Source organism: Eucalyptus grandis, chromosome 8 (genome assembly GCF_016545825.1).
Source record: "Eucalyptus grandis isolate ANBG69807.140 chromosome 8, ASM1654582v1, whole genome shotgun sequence".
NCBI classification, from domain to species: domain Eukaryota; kingdom Viridiplantae; phylum Streptophyta; class Magnoliopsida; order Myrtales; family Myrtaceae; genus Eucalyptus; species Eucalyptus grandis.
This window is the reverse complement of record NC_052619.1, coordinates 32,199,472-32,218,731: the sequence shown is the minus strand read 5'-3', so window position 1 is coordinate 32,218,731 and position 19,260 is coordinate 32,199,472. Positions and strand designations below refer to the sequence as shown.

Here is a 19,260-nt window from a genome sequence, read left to right as displayed (position 1 = left end):
AGTTGCACCCGTTGCAGACTTCACAGATTAATTGGCGGCTCTCGACAGAGAGGAGATACGAAAAAGGATAAACTAATTTGGGTGTGAAGTAATGAAGGGATTTATGGAAGATCTTAGCAAGAAGATTGAGATTTATAGTTTCAAAAGGGAAAGCTATCACAAGGGATAGAGAATGACTTACACTAGTTGGGAGAATTGGACATTGACTTTTTGTATATTTTATAAAGTAATTTTGAAGTGAAAAAATAAAAGAACAAGAAAAAAAGAGAGGACGGGGTTGGATCTAGCGAGCATGACCAAGGCAAGTGAACTTGACCAATGCATAACCCAAGGCCGACGAGCGCGACCAAAGCACAACCCCCATGTCATGATATGGTTCCCTCTCTTTTGTTTCTTTCATTTTTTTTTCACTTCAAAATTGTTTTACAAAATATACCAAAAGTTAATTATTCAAATACACCTTAAGTAAATAAAAAACTATGGAGAAAAATGCCTTTATATTTTCCTGTTTTATTGAAATTTCTTCCTTGACAGAATATTTTTCACTAGAAGTCATTTATTGACTTTTAATGAGAGAAGATAAATTATGTGGTGACTTTGAAAAGGAAATATTCTGGCAAATAAGAAATAACTACAAACTTTTACTTCGAGCTGAATTGTGTTTACATATTGTACTGCAATTTAATCGACGACAAAGCTTGAAAGTACAACAAATTTCATATCAACACACATATACAAAGTGTACCAAAATTTAATCAATGACAAAACTTGAGAACATGCAAAGATTTAACATTGGAATTTAATTAGAAAATTATAGCTTAGGAAAAATAAAGTGTTGTGCAAGAAAGTAAAGATGATGAAAAAATAGCATTTTGATTGATTTATCAGAAGACCTCCGAAGAGTACAATTTGGCTATGTAAAACCTAAGATCGACAATTATCAAAAGAGGTTACAAACAATTACCATAGAGAAATAACTTCCTAGTAGTTATAAGAAGTTACAAAGAGAAGTTAGAAAAAGAGATTATGTACAATTACCAAATAGTTACCGATGATTACGCAAACTCCACTACATGAACAATTTCTTCAACTCAATTATCTTGACAATTGCATTTGAGATTGTTGACTCTACTTTTGTCGATTTCATCACATGGTCGATTCTTCGAGTTGTCAATTATCACATGTCAATAATAATAAAAAATAATAATAATGGACCTTTTTTTTTTGTGCAAACATATGCCTCTTTAAAAGAATAAATGATTCATCATTCATTCGATTCTTTTAAAGTAGGAAATCAAGAGTCATCATATGGCCTTTTGTCATAGACAAATTTGATTTTTTCTTGCCAAATTTTGTCATGGTCAATTTCATAATATGGAACCACCGGGGTTTGCCCCAATGCTCACCCTTTCCATGGGAAGGGGAATGTGAGGAATTCGAATCACCACATTCTCAAGGGGATTAGGGTGGAGATGATTTGGCTTCAAATATGGACTTTAACTCATACATTACTAGGAGGCAGAGCAAAAGTCTGAGAATACAAGTTCATTAGGGGTGCGTATGACAAAATTTCTAGAACAGAAATTGATTTCTAGCCAGAAATTGATTTCTCAATTTTCTATTTCAGAAACTAAGAAGTTAAAAATTTTAGCTTCTGATTTATTCTTCAAATCTATTTCTGGAATAGAAATATGTTTCAGACATAGAAAAATCAAATTGCATTACCAAACGGATTTCTGTTCCAAACCTGTTTCGAGGAACAAAGAAATGGATAATAAAGAAGTAAAAATTTTATCATGCGCGCCCTAAGAGTAGAGTAGAACCAAAAAAAAATTCATAATATGGCTCATATCTTTCTCCAACGGCACATGATGTGTAATGTTTTCATGTGGCCCTCTATCTCTATCCTTAAGTAATTGCTCATACTTAGACACCCTCATTGCTAATTGGAATAAATTGGCAAAAGTTTGGTCATTTCCAACATCATGGCCCAGTTTTTGCAATGTTTAATCCTCGAACATCTAGACATGTCGAGGATTTTGTTAAGGGACTACAAGAATAGCTTCCCTCCCCCCTCCCCCTCGGGCGACAAATGTGGCAATCTAGCCTCATTATCAACTATAACATTTGGCCTTTCGTAAACATATATCGTGGGTATGAGCACTGCTTCTGCTAAGGATCTTTGACCATCCTGCCCCTAGATGAAGCCCACTATGTTGAGTTGAGGCATTGTCCCAATTGATCTTACATTGTCGACATGAGGTATTAGCCCAATTGATTGCATGTTTTCTACATTTAGCAATGGCACATTCTATTGAGCATTTTGATTTGGTAAATTGCTATAATTGTTACCACTAGAGTTAACTTGAACAGGATTCAGCAAATTGCTCCCACTAATTGGTACAGCCTCATAAGTCTAAATTGCACCAATAGTTTCAACCTTTTGTAAAATCCTCATCAGCGGTGGGAGTAGTACAAATGTCTTGCACTACAATTAAATGACTCGATGTTCCTAGCCCGTTCATAACTTCATCAAAGATATTGACAATAATTGGTTTGATCACATCGCCGAGATATTTAATCATGTGGTTAGTTGATTCATTGTTATGCTCCTCCAATAACTATCGCATGATGGCCAACATTATAAGGCTTGACTCCAACTACCGTCTTTGCTCATCGGTGAGTTATCTTAGAATATTGACATCCCACCTTGTTCTTGATTTGCCACCAATAGTGTGGTCAACATCTCAAAATGTCCTATCTTATTATTACCAAGTTGTGATGACGAGTTGTCACCACCAGCATTATTATGATCAAGTTGATTGCTTATTCTCATCATTGCATCTCCTCATCAACAACAATAGTCCCATTAGGTGTGCCAAATGCTTCACTACAATATCTTCTCGACGAATTATCTTTCACCGAAAGTCGTTCCTCGACTTTTAATGAGAGGAGACAGATTTTGTAGTGATTTTGAACAAGAAATATCCAAGTATATAAGAACTAACTACAAACTTTTACTTCAAACCGAACTATATGTACAAACTATCTGGAATTTAATCAATGATAAAGCTTGAGAACATACAAAGATGTAATGTCAGAATTTATTCGACAACATGAATTGAAAAGCTACAGTAAAGGAAAAATAAAGTGCAGTGCAGGAAATAAAGAATAAAAAATTACATTTTGATTGATTTGTCAAGGGTCTCTGAAGAGTATGATGTAATTATTTAAAGCCTATAATTAGTTGTTATCAACAGAGATTACAAATAGTTATTAAGAAAAAATAACTTGCTAATGGTTGTGAGAAGTTACAAAGAAAAGTTAAAAATTGTCAATTCTTTGAGTTGTCGAATCTTCAAGTTATCACATGTCAATTAAAAATCAGATATTATTTTGTTCAAACATTCCCCAAAAGCAAAAGATGCTCGATGATAGAGATGGGGATGTGGATGGGGAATGCAATTCCTCGAGAACAAATTTTGGAAAAATGCCTTTACATTTTCCAAAATTGGGGGACATGCCTAGCCGAAGACCCATTGCTAAAGGCGATCAAAATGCCAGCTTTAAGTCTTGGAGAGACGATGCTTGATGATGCACCAACTTGTCTCAAAATGCCTATGTCAACGAGAATATTTCTTTCTTGGTCACAAAAAGGTTTTGAAAAAAAGTTGATTGTACGGAAGAAAGAGAAGGGATAAAAAAACTTGCCTGAACTAGAAGTTTGTGAACAAAAGTCACTTTTGAAATCAAAGCAATGACATGATTGGAGTGAACTTATTTGCCTTCAAGAAGAAAAGGAATAATGACACAAATGGTACCTCAATTTTGACAATATATGCATGTAGTTTATGAATTTTAATCCAATGTGCAATATCATCTCTAAGCTTTTAAATTATTATGTATAGTCCTGAGATTTTTTATGCATATTCAATTTAATTTCTAAATTATATAAAAATATTCAATTTTGACCTTCCATTAATTCACGTTTAGGGATACTATTAAACATTTTCATATAGTTTAGAGACTAAATTGAGCGTGTATCGAAAATTCAATGATAATATATATAAATATAAATTCACGTCTATGGATAATATTAAATATTTTCATACAATTTAGAGACTAAATTGAACATGTATCAAAAATCCCAATGATAATATATATATATATATATATATATATATATAAATTCACATCCATGGATAATATTAAATATTTTCATACAGTTTAGAGATTAAATTAAACATGTATAAAAAAATCCAATGATAATATATAGATACTAATATGTGTGTAAATGTGTGTGTGTGTGTGTATAACACTAGAGTTAAGCCAACTCCATTATAAATCAATACGAATTGCCTTATTCAAGGTTATTGAAAAAAAAAAAAAAATCAATTCACAATCAATGATGAAGGATTCCTCAACAAGTTAAGGATGAGTAATCATTGTATTGGATTCCATTCACCCCAAGTCCGATTTATGTCTGATCAAGGAAACCTTTACACGCTTCCATTACCTTTTGGGATGCTTGCGACCAATAGAAATTGTAGCAAAACTAATTGTAAAGGAGTGAAAATCAACTAAAGTGTATTTTTAATTGTAACTATATCTTCCAGTTTTTTCCAATAGGAAAGTTTAATAAATGATTCGCTACAAAAGGATTTCTTTAAGTGAGCATCATGATTAATTACTTCTATTTTGCCAATTGAGTTCATCTGACTAATTTTGATCAGAAACTGCTTACATGGATGTCGACTAATTTATGTGACACAACTAATGTTGACATAACATTTTCAATAAATTTTGTTTAGTGTTTTTTTTTGTTTTCTTTTTTTTTTTTTATTTTCATTTTGGCCGCCCACTAGGGCGAGGGCTTTGGCGAGGGTGTTTACACCCTTGCTTGTGGTTGGCAGGACTGTGGTGACCTTACCTAGAGCCATCATGGCCTCGCTAGCCGCGAGACAAGGTGCAAAGGCCCTCATTGACCAAAATGAAGGGGAAAAGAAAGAAAAAGTTATTAAAAACTCAATTTAAAAAAAAAAAAATGCAAGAACAGTCCATGTCAACATCAATTATTTCACATTGGACAGTCAATGTCTACGTCAGCGATTTCTATCCACAATTAGCCAAAATGAATCACTTGACAAATTTGAAAACGTTTGGAACTAAATTGGCATGATTAAAAGATTTTTGATAAAATTAGTACAAGTACAACAGAATTATGACATTTTTAGTACTTTTCCCATATACTGAGTGCACGTCATTATGTGAGACTTGCAATTATATCTATCACTATAGTTTTATGTCAAATTTCTAATTCGAATAAACCAGTTTTGTCAATAAATGAACCGCATACAATATATGTTCATTAAATGGATTACACAACCGAACGAAATTAAGAACGTGGTGGAAGTATGTGAACCTAGGGGATATCACGAGTAAATGGGTCGAAAAGATTAAGTGACGTGTGCGCACACGTCATCTAAACTAACCGTGACGAATTTTTAGTTTTATATTCACTTCATGCAATACGCATACAAACAGTTTAAGTACCCTTAGTATTATAAAATCTTTATAAAATTAACAACTAAAAGAAATCGTAATCGGTCGTTAATGAATTGTCCATACTCTCGATGACTTGATCCCTCGAAAAATGCAAAATACGCATCGATCTAGCTTCTCACAGTGTTTTGGGCCAAGAAACTCTGGTGAACCCGCTGATACAATACTCAGCTAGGGCCTTAGCCCACTGAGCCCATTGAATTTCATTTTCAAAGCCCAAATTGGCATCATATGATGCCCGATCACTAGTCTAGGTTCAAAGTTGGATTGTTGAAACTTAATTGCAAATTCACCTAGAGATTTAGTTCCTTGGACTTTAGGGAGATTAGATGGGCATTTTATATGTCGTGGAAAAATCAGATTTAGCACCTCAGACATTAGGAGATCATACCACATTTTGCACCACAAAGGTCGTTTCCACACAATTCATGTCAATAACAATTCAAAAATTGCTCCAATTTTGAAACCTCGGCATTGTGTCTACAAAAGAGCTTAAAAGAGGCGAAATGCTCATCATATTGACCACGCCTATCAAGGGAGTTCAATGTTTAGTCACTTATTGTACTCATGCTTTCATGAGAGAGGATATTAATTCGCCTTTTTGTCGTTTCCACACGATTCACATCGATAATAGGTACCAGTGATACTAAAATTACTTCGATATCAAAATCTCAGCATTGCATCTACAAAGGAACTTAAAATAGGCGAAATGCTCATCTCGACCGAACCCGTCGAGAGAGGCAAATGTTTAGTCGTCTATCGTGCTCATGATTTCATGAGAGAGGATAAAATTTCACATTTGTAAGAAGGGTAATTGCAATACTTTTCAATTTTTTCCCGCGTTTTGCAAATTCATTTAACCTATTCACTTTTATATTTTATTTATCTTTCATAGCGGTGAGTTAAGGAGTAGAGGACAAAATTAGAGATATTCCAAGTGCGAGCGAAACTCCCCTCCCCGCACGTGAACTCGGCACTCTCTCCCAATCCATCAAGCTCACCAAAAAGCGTCGCTCATGCCTCAGGTGGGTCCCCTCTCGGCACACTCGATCCCTGTCAGTCACGGGTCCACGTGCCATTATTGGCTGTCACCCTAGCCCTCCCCCGCTCGGCCCCCCGCCCACTCCGGCCACGTGTCGCGTCCCCATTGGGATCCCACTCTGGCCCCCACCGGGCCCCTCGCCCGCACCGGAACCGTACCGCCACGCCCCCGACGGGCCGCCGGGGATTAAATTAAAGTTAACTGCGGTTAGCGTCGCGGTTAACCGGGGTTAGTCGCGGGGTTTGCGTTTTTAAAGGAAAAGGTCCACCGGCAAAGGCGGAGGGGTTCCGGCACTGGGCCCCGCTGTCGTGGCACAGGCCCGCAATTTCTGTGGCTGTCAAGCAAAGTAATCTTAATTTTCCTTAATTAATTAATTCAATCCCCCAGATTTGTATTTTATATTTTATTTTTATTTTTATCATTTTGATTTTTGATTTTACATTTTTGCCCCCACCAGCACCACCACCGGCTCGTGCGCATTCCCACGTTGGAAAATTCGATTTTTTCTCCCCATATGTCTTCACGTGCGATCATCGAATTTTCATGGTCGTTTCGCCAAAACCTATTCTTCTTCTTTTTATTTTTATTTTCGTTTTTATTTTTTAGGGACGCAACTCGACTTCGACTTGCTTTTGGTTGAATTTTTAATTTTATCCGATTTCATTGCGTACACTTCTCTTGCTACGTCAAAGCTCATGATGTGATTACGTCACTTGTTAAATTCTCCGATCACGAAAAAGGTAATAATTTTAAGTTAAAATTGACTTTCTTATTTTTTCCATATAAATAAATGCGAAAATACAAATTGCATTGCTCTGAACAAGGGATGATGACATAAATAGTCATTAATGTTTAACATGATCCCTAAACTTTGAATTTGTTTAAAATAGTTCATAAACTTTATTTCAATGTGTAAAATGATCCATAATTTTTTTTTAATTCATATAATATGACCTATAATTTTTTTGTTTATGTGCGATCAAGTCTTCGAACCACGAGGAAATGTTCGATATTGCCTTAACTTAAATTAATAGAAGGATGTATATAGTATATGAATTAAATTGAACATGTTTTAAAATTTTCATGAACAAATTTAGTTAAAAAACAATGTTGCACATTGGGGTGAACTTTAAAAGCTATTTGTGTCTTTTTTTCCTTTCGGATGGTTTGCATTGAACAGATGATCCTTACCACACTACAAAATTTTAGCCTTGATTAGAGAGATCTTCCACATGTCTAGTTTAGCATCAATTAGCCACAGTCAAAGTATGTCTAGGTGCTGATTCTTTCGATGACTATTCATGTCATCTTCTCTTAACTAGTCCTAAGCGCATTACAAAATTTCAGCCCTTATTCGACCGATTTTCCATGTGTCTAGTTCAATATCGATTGACTATGATTAAAGTAATCTAGGTGCTGATTCTTTCGATGACTATTTGTGTCATTTTTCTCTTCGAACCTATCCTAAATTCACTGCAAAATTTCAGCCTCGATTTGGGCAATCTTACTTGTGTCTAGTTTAGCATCGATTAGTAGGTCTAGGTGCCGATTCTTTCGATGACTATTTGTGTCATATTCTCTTAACCGGTCCTGAACGCATTGCAAAATTTCAGCCTTTATTCGAGCGATCTCCACTTTCGGCATCGATTAGCTGTGATTAATGCATGTCTAGGTACCGATTCCTTCGATAACTATTTGTGTCATTTTTTTTTTTCATCAGACCGGTCCTAAATGCTCTGCAAAATTTCAGCCTCAATTTTTGGGCAATCTTCCACGTGTCCTGTTCAGCATCGATTAGCCTCGATTAAAGTATGTTCAGATGATGCTAATCGATTCGATGGCAAGATCCGAAATTACGATGTCTGTTCGTGTTTTTTTTTTTTTTTTAAATGGGGGTGCTGCTGGCTGGCTGGCTATGAAGTGACGTAGGGAGTGAGGGCATGGTGATGGCCAGCGCACGTCGCATGAGTGGATGCTGCCCCCGGGCGTGCGAGACCATTCGCATTCGCAGCAGCAGCACTTGATCATGCTTTTTGCTCCGACGATCCAACCAACCCATTTCATTATTCTCGCTTTTTTCTGGCCATCTGGCTACCGGCGCGGCCCCCGCGGATCCAGCTAATTTAGAGACTTCGTGAAGCGCTATGCAAGTCTCATGACCCGGCGATTCGTATGCTGTTGGCGGGGCCCGAATGTGTGATCTCCTCATTCGAATGTCGCTTGACATCCCGAGTCATTGATCGACACTAGAGCTTGTACTTTTTTTTTCTTAAGTCTGTCTTAGCCTATATCTCTAACTCGCTTTGGAACTTTTTCTCTATCTATTTACATAACGTGAAAGTTGGATTTCATATCCGAAGCTAAACGTCCCCATTCTCTAGCTCTCTAAAAAGATGGGGAATCAACTTCTTCTTCTTATGTAAAAAAGTAACCGCTCAAGCAATCTCAACTGACTTTGGAACTTTTTCTTGAATTTCATATCTGAAATTAAACGTCCCCGTCCCTTAGCTCTTTAAAAAGACGGGAAATTGATCTCTCCATTCTCATGTGAGAAAGTAACGACCCAGGCAATCCTAACGTTTTGGGCAAGTATTTTATTAAGCATGCTTAGTGAGGAGATCCATGACTTTCTAAGTATTGGCGGTGCTGATCGCAGGATCGGGGTAGTTCATTTTTAGTAGGAACGACATTTTCTTATTGGATTGTTGAGCAAGTGCTCCGAAAGCATTTATCATTAGATTTTTTACGTAGGATTTTGTAAACAAAGTGGTCTCAGTACAATCGTTAAGCACTTATAAAAGGATAATCCATCGCTTTCAAAAATGTTTTCTTTTTTGTGTTAAGTATAATCAAAAGCGTGAGAAAAGTAAAAATACTGTTTACCAGGATGATTAGGGAGCATTATCATCATGGCACTATTTTAACAAAAACCAACTTATATATATATATATAATATATATATATAAATATATATATGAAAGATGCATGATGAGGAGAGAGAGTAGAGAGCGAGAGAGAGAAAGAGAGATGTCGTGATCACTGCCCGGCAAAGCATCTCAAAATGCCGCTTTCTTGTCCCCCCATTCGATTGCACAATTCAACTCCCCTGTTTTCCTCTGTCTAATCCCCACACCTTTTATTATTATTGTTATTATTATTTTATCCTTCTTACCCACTTTTGTCTTTTCCTTTCCCCTCTCTCTCTCTCTCTCTCTCTCCAACCATTAAATGCTTCTTTTGGTTTTAAGACTTTCCCCTTCTTTTTTTCCATTATTTTTAATGGTAGGTTCCAAACTTCCGCTTTCCCCCTTTTGCCCCTATAGCTGTTTGGGGGGCATGGAAGGTGAATTTTTCTTTTTTTAATTTCCGAAATTTATTTACTTTTTCCAAGTTACTCTCTTGATGTAAAATAATTTGAGAAGATAATTTGCTCCACAGTTTCTTTTAAAAAGTTCTCTTTTTGTATTTATAAGATTTTGTATGATTATTATCAACCATACGAAAATTTCAAGTAATGAGACAAAAATATGACTTAATAATTATTATGACATTTTTACTTACACGTAGGTTAGATTTTGATTTGAGACATTTGAATTTAAGATCTCCTGCCTAACATTATGTAAAATATTGTGGGATAACTATTGATTATTTTAAAAGATTTAAAATTTTAAATAAATTTGTAAATCAAATATTTAAAATATTTTCAATTTATGCAAACGGTGTAATATATCAAGCTTTTTTTTTTTTTATTAATGTTAAATAAAAACATTGTGAGTAAAACAATGACATTATGGTTTTTAAATTTGTATTAAGATAATGTTGAACTGGAGTGTTAGGACTGAATCACACGAGAAAATGATTTAAAACTCAACAGTCGAGCTACCATAAAATTTTAGTTTCATAGTGCCATTATCCCATAAAAAATCAAGCTTGTTTAGACGTAAATGTGCACTCATAATTGCATCTCCATCTAGGCCCGACAATCCATGTTTTTCATGTCAAATCGCAACAACCGTCCTGTATAATTCAGGCTATGCTCAATTGCTGGTCATACATATTAATCATTTCATAACTCGAAATTTAAATGCCTTATTTGAACATACAAACTTTTATATAATGATCGTGCTCGAATGTGCATCAACGTGTCTGAGCCCGTCGTTCCGACACGTGGACGTGATTACATATGGGTGGATGAGAAAATGTTTGAAAAAAAGAAAATGTGGATCCGACAGTCAAAGTTAAAGTCAAAAAAGGCACGATTAGTGAAAAAAGAGGGGTAATTTGGTGAGGATAACAGGAAATTCTTCGGGGTGTGGAAAGAGTAATGAGTGGAGCTGTTGAATTTTGATGCGTTCGGGGGAGACACAGAAATCCGGTTTCCGATCGGGTCTTAGTTTATTCTTAATAATATAATATAATATAATATAATATATTATATTATATTATATTATATTATATTATATTATTATTATTTTGCTCTGGTTGCTGCAGCTGCTGCTGGTTTTTATGGTTTCCTGTCAACCCGAAACAGCTTCCCTGCCATTTTGCAGAGCAGTGGTTAGAGCCCCTTTTTATTTACGGCTCGTGCCACTGTGGTTAGAGCCCCAAGGTCATTATTGTCATTTGAGCACCCCATGGGAGATAAATAAAAAAAGAGAGGAGATGAATTGATAGAACGCCGACACCGGAAATTCTTAATTTTTGCGGGAGAGTTTGCAAGATATTTATTTTTCCGTTTTTTAAAGTGATTATTTGGACCATCCATGGAGGACCAATTCCATTACGGTGGGAGTCGCCTTCCGTGCTGAAATGACTATTACCTATTCTGAAAATACTGATGGTGTTATCTCAATTACTGAATTTGATAAATGAAATATTCAAATGTTTAATAATAATCTCGACCCCGATTCCAAATTCAAATTAAAAGTTGTTTACTTGCAATATTATTAAGTTTTCTAAAAAAATCGGCCTACAATCAAATCAGTCAATCGGTTTTTAAATTGGACTTAAATCGTTGCTCATCTCTTGACAAGTCTCTCCTTACTAAAAGGAATACTGGACCATCATTGACTTGATGGTGAATCCGACATTTAACTAACAAAGTCAAATCAACAAGAAGGCAGAACTAAGCCATGGTCCTCAATTTTTTACCTTTAAGGTCAAAATCTTCTTCCTTTCACATAACTTTATTAGAATGAAAACCCCTTTAATTATATCACTCATTTGAAAGGACAAAAAGATCGCGATCGTAGCTCTTTTACCTTTCACACAAGGACAAATGCTTAAACATTCTTCTTAAGTCTAAAATTTTGACCGCTTTAAATTACCGAACACTTAGAAGTACGATATTTTTACACGGTCCGAAAAATCAAATGCATTAAAATTACGATGTATGGTCAAACAATTACATGATAATTTCAATAGCTTAGCATTTTTTCTTATTTATATTGCATGGAAAAGAAAGTAAGATAAAAAAAACTCCCACCACTTTCATGAATATTGCCTTTCTCAATGCGTGTGGAAGCGTTTTAATAAAGGGAAGGAACACGTGTGAAAGCACGAACGGAAATTCTAGAGGAGAGTCAAAGCAAAATATCCATTTTTTCTTTTTGACTGCGGGCGGGGGGCGTGAATGGTCCGAATTACCCCTCTGCCTCCCCCGCTTCCTCTCTCTCCGGTCGAAAATATATCACTACCTTGTCGCATCCGAATTTACCGTTTTGCCCCCCCCGCGGCACCCCACTGCCGCGCGTGTCCGCCTGGTGGTACCTTTTTCCGTTCTTTTTTTTTTTTTTCAAGCCGAGTTTTCGAGTGCTCCGGTGAAAGAAAACTTGCCCATCTTGCTCTTGTTGCTTTCTGCTTAATGGAAGGCCCTTAATCCCTCTCTCTCTCTCTCTCTCTCTCTATCTCTCTCTTCGTTTCTCTCTGTCTGCAATTCGTGCATTTCTGCGTCTTGGGTCGAGAAGGGTACTTCGTGTCCGGCCGGTTGGGGAGGTGTTCTCCAGGTATTTCGCCACCTTCTTTTTCTTGTCTCTCTGTTCTTCTCGGGGGGGTTCTTCTTCTGGGTTGGTGCTTTTTGGTGGAAAGTTGGTGTTTTGACCGAACCCAGTTGGAGATCTCGTGTGTTCTTTCGAATATGTTGTGTGTGGATTTGAGAATCTCCCGTCGATTTCTTGGCTTGTGCAGGTTTCATGGGTCGAGCCTCTGTTTTTTTTTTTTTTTCCCTTCCTTTTTGGGTTTCTGCTCTTGCTGAGGTTTGGTGTTTAAAGTGAAAAAATTCTCAGTGTCTTTTGGCAATCGGGTGGTGGTCTGTCGTGGTGCTAGATCTGAGGAAATGCTGTAGCATGTTGTTTTGTAAGGCTTGTGTGTATGTCCGAAGGCGTTCTGTGTCACCGAATCACAGGGTATATGGAGTTCTATAGTTGCTTTAATTTGGTGGAAATTAGTATGATCTTTTTAAGCTAAGTTGACTTGTTGGGTTTCACTCCTGCAGCGAGGAAATTGTATCTCCATTTCATTCTACCATATCTGTAGTATTGCGGGCTTCTTGTGCTTCTTCCTGTTTTCTTTAGGTTTCGTTGCTTTAGGAATATTATGCTTCATAACTTCTTTCCTTTCTTGGTGTAATATTCTTTTAGTGGGAATTTTCTTCTTTTGTCCAGGAGGCGTTTCTTTCCCGTGATTCTACTCTAATTTGGTCTCTCCTGTGAGTCGTCTTCTGCGTAATTGTCCAAATTTTTAATAAAACTGCCCTCTCCATCTGCATCTATTTGTGCTTCTGCTGCTTTCCCGTCTTCACGGTGGCTAGAGTTTATCCTCGTATGGGGGAAGACTTTGGCTTTGCATATTGAGATTGATACTTGTGGCGATGATGCAAAAAGCTTCTTTTTCTCCTGTAGATGCAGTGTTGCTTTGCGCCATTGTAGCTTCCGTGATCTTTAAGTGTAAAGCCACTGAAGCATTAGTACTGTCTAAATTCTTCGCAAAATGCCGGTTTATGTCGTTATTCTTCAGCTTTGATTGTTGTCTATCATCATCTCGTGAAGTTCTTAAACTGTTCACATAATGCTCATCTTATTGTTGCCAGTTGTAGCGTTGAAATCGTGATAACTGTTGATCTCTCCCCATATTCTGCTCTTCCGTTTCCACTGATCACAATTTAGCTCAAGAGCCTTCAATTCAAAGAAATACAATCTCTTGGTTGTACTTATATCCTCATTGCTGATGTGCAGTTCAAGAGAATAGATTGATTGTCTTTCAAGTCTGATGTCTCCACCACTTCTGGGTGTGGAGGAAGGGGGTGGCAATACCTCTACAGTAGCCACCTCACCCTCTATAGATGGCGCCTCTCATGACTGCTTGGGGTTGAAGGAGCGAAACTATCTGGGTTTGTCTGACTGTTCTTCAGTTGATAGTTCTGCAGTTTCAAGCTTGTCTGATGAGAATAAAAGTAATCTGAATCTAAAGGCTACTGAGTTGACGCTTGGTCTCCCTGGATCTCAATCTCCTGAAAGAGAACCAAAACTGTGCTTGCTGAGCTCTGGAAAGCTCGATGAGAAGCCATTGTTTCCTTTGCTTCCTTTGAAGGATGGGATCTGCTCATCGTCACTTCAGAAGAATATTGCTTCAGGAAACAAAAGAGGATTCTCTGACACCATAGATGAGTTCTCAGAGCTGAAGAGCTCTAAATACCCTGATGGAAATTGGATGTTTCATGCAACTGGACCTGCTCCTGAAACTGCGCAGTGTGGAGGCCAAGGAAAGTTTCCTGGTAATGCAGGGATGAAGGCAATGCTCCCATCAAGGACTTCTGGGGCCCAGGCGACTGTGCCGAAGGAGGCACTCCCAAAACCAGCACCAGAATGCCCTCGTGCCCTTAATGGAGCTGGAGTTAGTCAGACGAGAGCTTCAAACAATGCTCCTGCTGCGAAGTAAGTTTAATTTACTGTTCAAATGGCTTTATGTCCAAAAGCAAGACAACAGCTGGTCATGAACAACAAACAAGGTTTCGGCTTTCTAATGGCTGTTGATGCTATCTTTAATGACAGGGCTCAGGTCGTTGGTTGGCCTCCTATTAGATCATACAGGAAGAATACATTGGCTACAACTTCAAAGGACAATGATGAAGTTGATGGCAAACCAGGTCCTGGTGCTCTTTATGTGAAGGTCAGCATGGATGGTGCTCCTTATCTGAGGAAGGTAGATCTGAGGAATTACTCTACATATCAGGAGTTATCTTCTTCTCTGGAGAAGATGTTCAGCGGATTCACCATAGGTGTGTTATTGTGTCTGCCATTCTGGGTCATCCTTGTTTTGATTTTGATGGATCTTCATCAGTGAATATTGATTACCTTAGCACACTTCCAGTGAATTACATTTTTTTATGCTTTCAGGTCAATGTGGATCTAATGGTACTCCAGGAAGAGAGATGTTGAACGAGAGTAAGCTGCGAGATTTCCTGCATGGATCGGAGTATGTTCTTACTTATGAGGACAAGGATGGTGACTGGATGCTTGTCGGGGATGTGCCCTGGGAGTAAGTTTTTAGTTTCCTTCAGGATGCGTGCTGCATGTTACATGTCTCATAACTGAGGCGTAGTACTCTTTTGGAGTGTTGAGCTTCTAAAAGGAGTGTGGAGGAATTAGGAAAAGGAAGACAAACGGAATTAACAATTGCTAGTAATTGGAAATTGAAATTTTCTTTTATTCTTAATTTCTTTTTTAATAGATTTGGAGAATCCTCCTGTTTTATAGTATACCATGAGGCTTTTGCTTATAGAATTCTTAGCCTATTAATAATCGCGTGGAGAAATGTAGGATCTACTTGATATGTACTGTGGTATGCTGGAGTGCTTACATAAATATCTGCTAAATCTTTAAAAGTTACAAAAAACTCTTATGCCAACAAAGTTAAGGCCTTTCAAAATAGACTTTTGAATATCGACTATTGTTTTTCTTGCTCAAAGACTGAACCGAAGAAGTAAGGGGAGAGATGAGTTATTATGCCCAGCAAAAGAAGCAAGTGTTTTTAACATCTAGCGATTAGATCTCTCAAAGAGAATGTACTGAGGCAAATGCTTCCATGTGAAGTGCCCGTACACTTTGACCAAAGAAAAAAAGTTCCCATACACAACTCAGGATAAGCCATTTAACATGTATTTTGTTGGATTAACTAAGCTTTACCCTATTTTAGATATTCAGGCACATGTCAAGATAGTGCAGTGGTATATTGAACAATTATGAGATTAAATTAATGATCGCCAGAATCTAATAGGGTCACAACTTACAAAAGTCATGACAGCAGTGGTGAAGAAAAAGAACGCTACTGCTTTGTTTGTGAGATACTGTCATCTGCAAATAAAAATAAAAAGTAAGAACTGTGGATACCTGAGTGGTAATAGCTTAATGTGATTGTATTAGTTATTTCAAGAAAAGGGTCAAGTTGAGCATTGTGTTTCTTTCAATATATAAGAAGGCTGAATCTTACAGAGTTTAGTTTGCTAGACGGGCTGTTTTTTAGCTTATTTGATGTTACTCATTCCTTTATATACTTATTAAGTTATTTCTCTTTTTCATTTTTATGCTGGTTGTCAAAGATTAAGAGAGGAAAAATAGAAGCTTGATAGTTAACTTAATAAGTTGTTCCCTCATTATGAATTTTAAGTTTCAAATCTGAAAAAAGAACTGGACATGGGCTTCGTACCTTTATTTATTTCTCTTGAGCTTGTTTTGGTCTTGACTTTGCACGCTTAACAGAAGCTGCATATATTATGAATCTGTGTGTTTTTGTGAGGAGCACTTTTAGGTAGATTAACTCAAGGAACTGAAAAACTCCTCACACAACTTAAGTTACAATTTTTGCCAACATGAAGGGCATTTATTGTTTGTGGAAGAAATAGTCCTTTTCAGTGTGCTTAGCTGGACGATATGGCAATTTCCCTTGAAGATAATAAGTCAAATGTAAATTGATCATCACTGGGAAGTTTGTTGAAATATTCAACATAAGGCTCTCTATTGTTTTTCTGTTTCAAAAAATATCCATAAGGAATGACTAAAAAGCCATGCAGAGAGAACATTTAGGGGAAAGTCTTTACCAATGTACTCAAACATTTGGAGATTCTCCTATATAAAAGCAGTGACAATGGACAGAGTTGTCTTGTTTTAATCAGTAGTTAGGTTGCATCTACAGATTTACAACACTGAGGTTTTACTACTGCTAATATGGTCACACCGGTCCCTCTTCTGGTAGTTTCTGCTTGTCTGTCTTTGGATGGTTTCCACTTTCTTGTTCCTGCTCAGAATATTTGACTAGAATTTAATCACTCTTTCATAAATTGGAGAATCTTTCGAGTGCTTTTACCATTTCCTAGAATGATAATTTGACTTATGGAAGGATAAAGTCATTTAAAAATTTGCTGACCTGTCTGTCTAGTCATAAGTATAACAATCAAGCTATAAGCATTTCGCTTTTCAGATGCATGAAATGAATGAGTGTTAGTGAGAACTGACATAACTTGATTTTTAAACTGTCCTCAGATGACTACATCTGGGCCTGTTAGTCTGGCTCCTATGACCAGGACATAATTCTTTAGTGCTCCAGTGGTATTAGAGTATATCGAAAGGAAACTGAGAGCATGGTATCTTGAGAATGCTAACCATAAAGATATTTTCTTCCATTTGAAATAAAATCACTCACATTTGTCTCTATCACCCTTCCAACTCTACTCTTCCTGTTTGTGCTCTCTTTGATTGGCTTACATTGCCTCATCTAAAACTGCTACTGCTAATAAGATATGCAGCAAATAAATAGAGTAAGAGCTAGTGTAATCTTGTTATGATTGATGAGATGTCATATGGATTGAGTCTGTTTGACTCTTTGTGCCTTTTTCTGTTCACTTAGTCTCTGAAAGATAGAATAAAACTTTCCTTTTTATGCAAAATTTGAACCTTTATTCTCAAGTTTCCCCTTATTTATCCTGATTTAATTTGCTATGGTAGGATGTTTATTGATTCATGCAAGCGGCTCAAGATTATGAAGGGTGCTGATGCAATTGGACTAGGTTTGTACCACTAATTAAACTTTTATCTGTGTTCATACTGGCTCTTTCATCTTTCATGTTCCCACCGATGACACTTTTTCCAGGCGAGTCTATCCAAGCCTAGTCTTATTATGTGATTTAATCAGTAGAATCAGTTTATTTTTAATCTTAACTTTTACAAAAAGACGCTTTACATTCATCTTCTGTTTACTTGCACAACACCCTCTATGCTTTATAGAATGCATAGAGGGTGTTGTAGGATGGAGAAAACTTACAGATGAGTGGCTCTTGGTGATGTTCTTGAATGGGTTCTGTCACTTTATTGTTGTTGCAGTGAACAAATAGAAGAGTAGCGATGAGAGAACTGTGCTGTCGTGTTCAGGAGGTTAAAGTTATTGCATCCTCTGTTCTTGCTTGAATTGGTGTAGTGGTACACTAAATCAGTGAAGTCAATTATGAGTTGGTTCCTCAATTGTTGGAATGGACATTTTGATTTATTTGAGTTGGAGAACCTGCTGAGGTTGATGTTGTGTTGTTCAACCCTCGTTTTCTTTTGCTCTAAACATTATGCATGATGAAGAGTTCAGTTAGAGTAGCATATTTAGTGATGCTCCAGTTAAGTGTTGCTTGTATTAAAAATTGATGGCATGATGTAGCATTATTTGTACATCTGCTTCATTGTTGTTCTGGAAAGCTAAATGGCATATGCTAACACCACTGCTCAAGCAAACTATTTATTCTCTCCTTATGTTGTCATTCTTTGTGATATATATCCTGCCTTGGGGTTGTGTTTATTAATTTCCCTATCTTTACTTATCTGCTCGTTATTTTCAGTAATTGTTCGCTTATTGTGATTCTGCATTGCAGCACCTAGAGCGTTGGAAAAGTCAAAGGCGAGAAACTAGTGCAGGTTGCTATGCTTGCCTAGTTACATCTGTCTGTCTACTGGAGTGGTATATGTGGAGATATTTGTTTGTTAATGGGAAAGAGTACTACTCAGCCCGGTGCTAATGTCCATCATGAGTCTTTGTTTATTGCCTGAAAATGTCGCTGTTGTTAGTCTGAAGTCTGTCTCAACCCTATGATTGTTGTAAGTACTTTCATAAGTCGCTAGAAGAAGTTGTGCTTGTTTGAATTTTAGTGACCCAGTAGAATTCTTGGTTCACTGTGTGTATGTCACGAGATTGTTCCTGTCCGAAAGAGATCTGTTGGATGCATGTGTTCTGTTAATTTTCCTTTTATCATCAGAAATGTGTTGCGTGACTAATCGATATCTGCATCACAGTTCACCTAATAGTGGCTAGTTTCTGTAACCAAAGAGCATGCATGCCAACAATTGGGGTACTGGGCATTGCCTGTTAGTAAAAAAAATTCAGGTACCTGGGAAATCATTGCTCTCTAGGTATAAACCAAGTCCAATATTATTGATGAAGTCTTATTAGGATCAAGTGCTCTAGGCTTACATAGATGGAGTCCCCAGAGGATCAAAATTTAGTCCTGATTTTCTTATTGCCTACTTAGTCTTCTGACCTGCAATTTATCTTTTCCGAGTTTGTCATCCTTTGACTTCTTCCAATATTTCATGCATGAATTTGCGTTTTGTTTGCTCTTGTCCAAG

At 36.9% G+C, this 19,260-nt stretch overlaps 1 protein-coding gene across 1 annotated transcript; it reads left to right on the top strand.

The window, feature by feature from the left end:
- The first annotated feature begins 12,414 nt into the window (after nt 1-12,414).
- Nucleotides 12,415-18,872, top strand: LOC104414090 (auxin-responsive protein IAA9). The gene is made up of 6 exons (XM_010025109.3): nt 12,415-12,609; nt 13,837-14,535; nt 14,653-14,879; nt 14,998-15,139; nt 17,602-17,663; nt 18,510-18,872. Exons 2-6 carry the CDS (start codon nt 13,871-13,873, stop codon nt 18,545-18,547), a joined length of 1,134 nt encoding a protein of 377 aa, XP_010023411.2. The 5' UTR covers nt 12,415-12,609; nt 13,837-13,870; the 3' UTR covers nt 18,548-18,872.
- Nucleotides 18,873-19,260: the final 388 nt, after the last annotated feature.

Coding starts and splice junctions, on each gene's coding strand:
- LOC104414090 (XM_010025109.3), top strand. CDS start 13,871: ATGTCTCCACCACTTCTGGGTGTGGAGGAAGGGGGTGGCAATACCTCT. Junction 14,880..14,997: donor GTTCAGCGGATTCACCATAG/GTGTGTTATTGT, acceptor TTATGCTTTCAG/GTCAATGTGGATCTAATGGT. Junction 17,664..18,509: donor TGCTGATGCAATTGGACTAG/GTTTGTACCACT, acceptor TCTGCATTGCAG/CACCTAGAGCGTTGGAAAAG.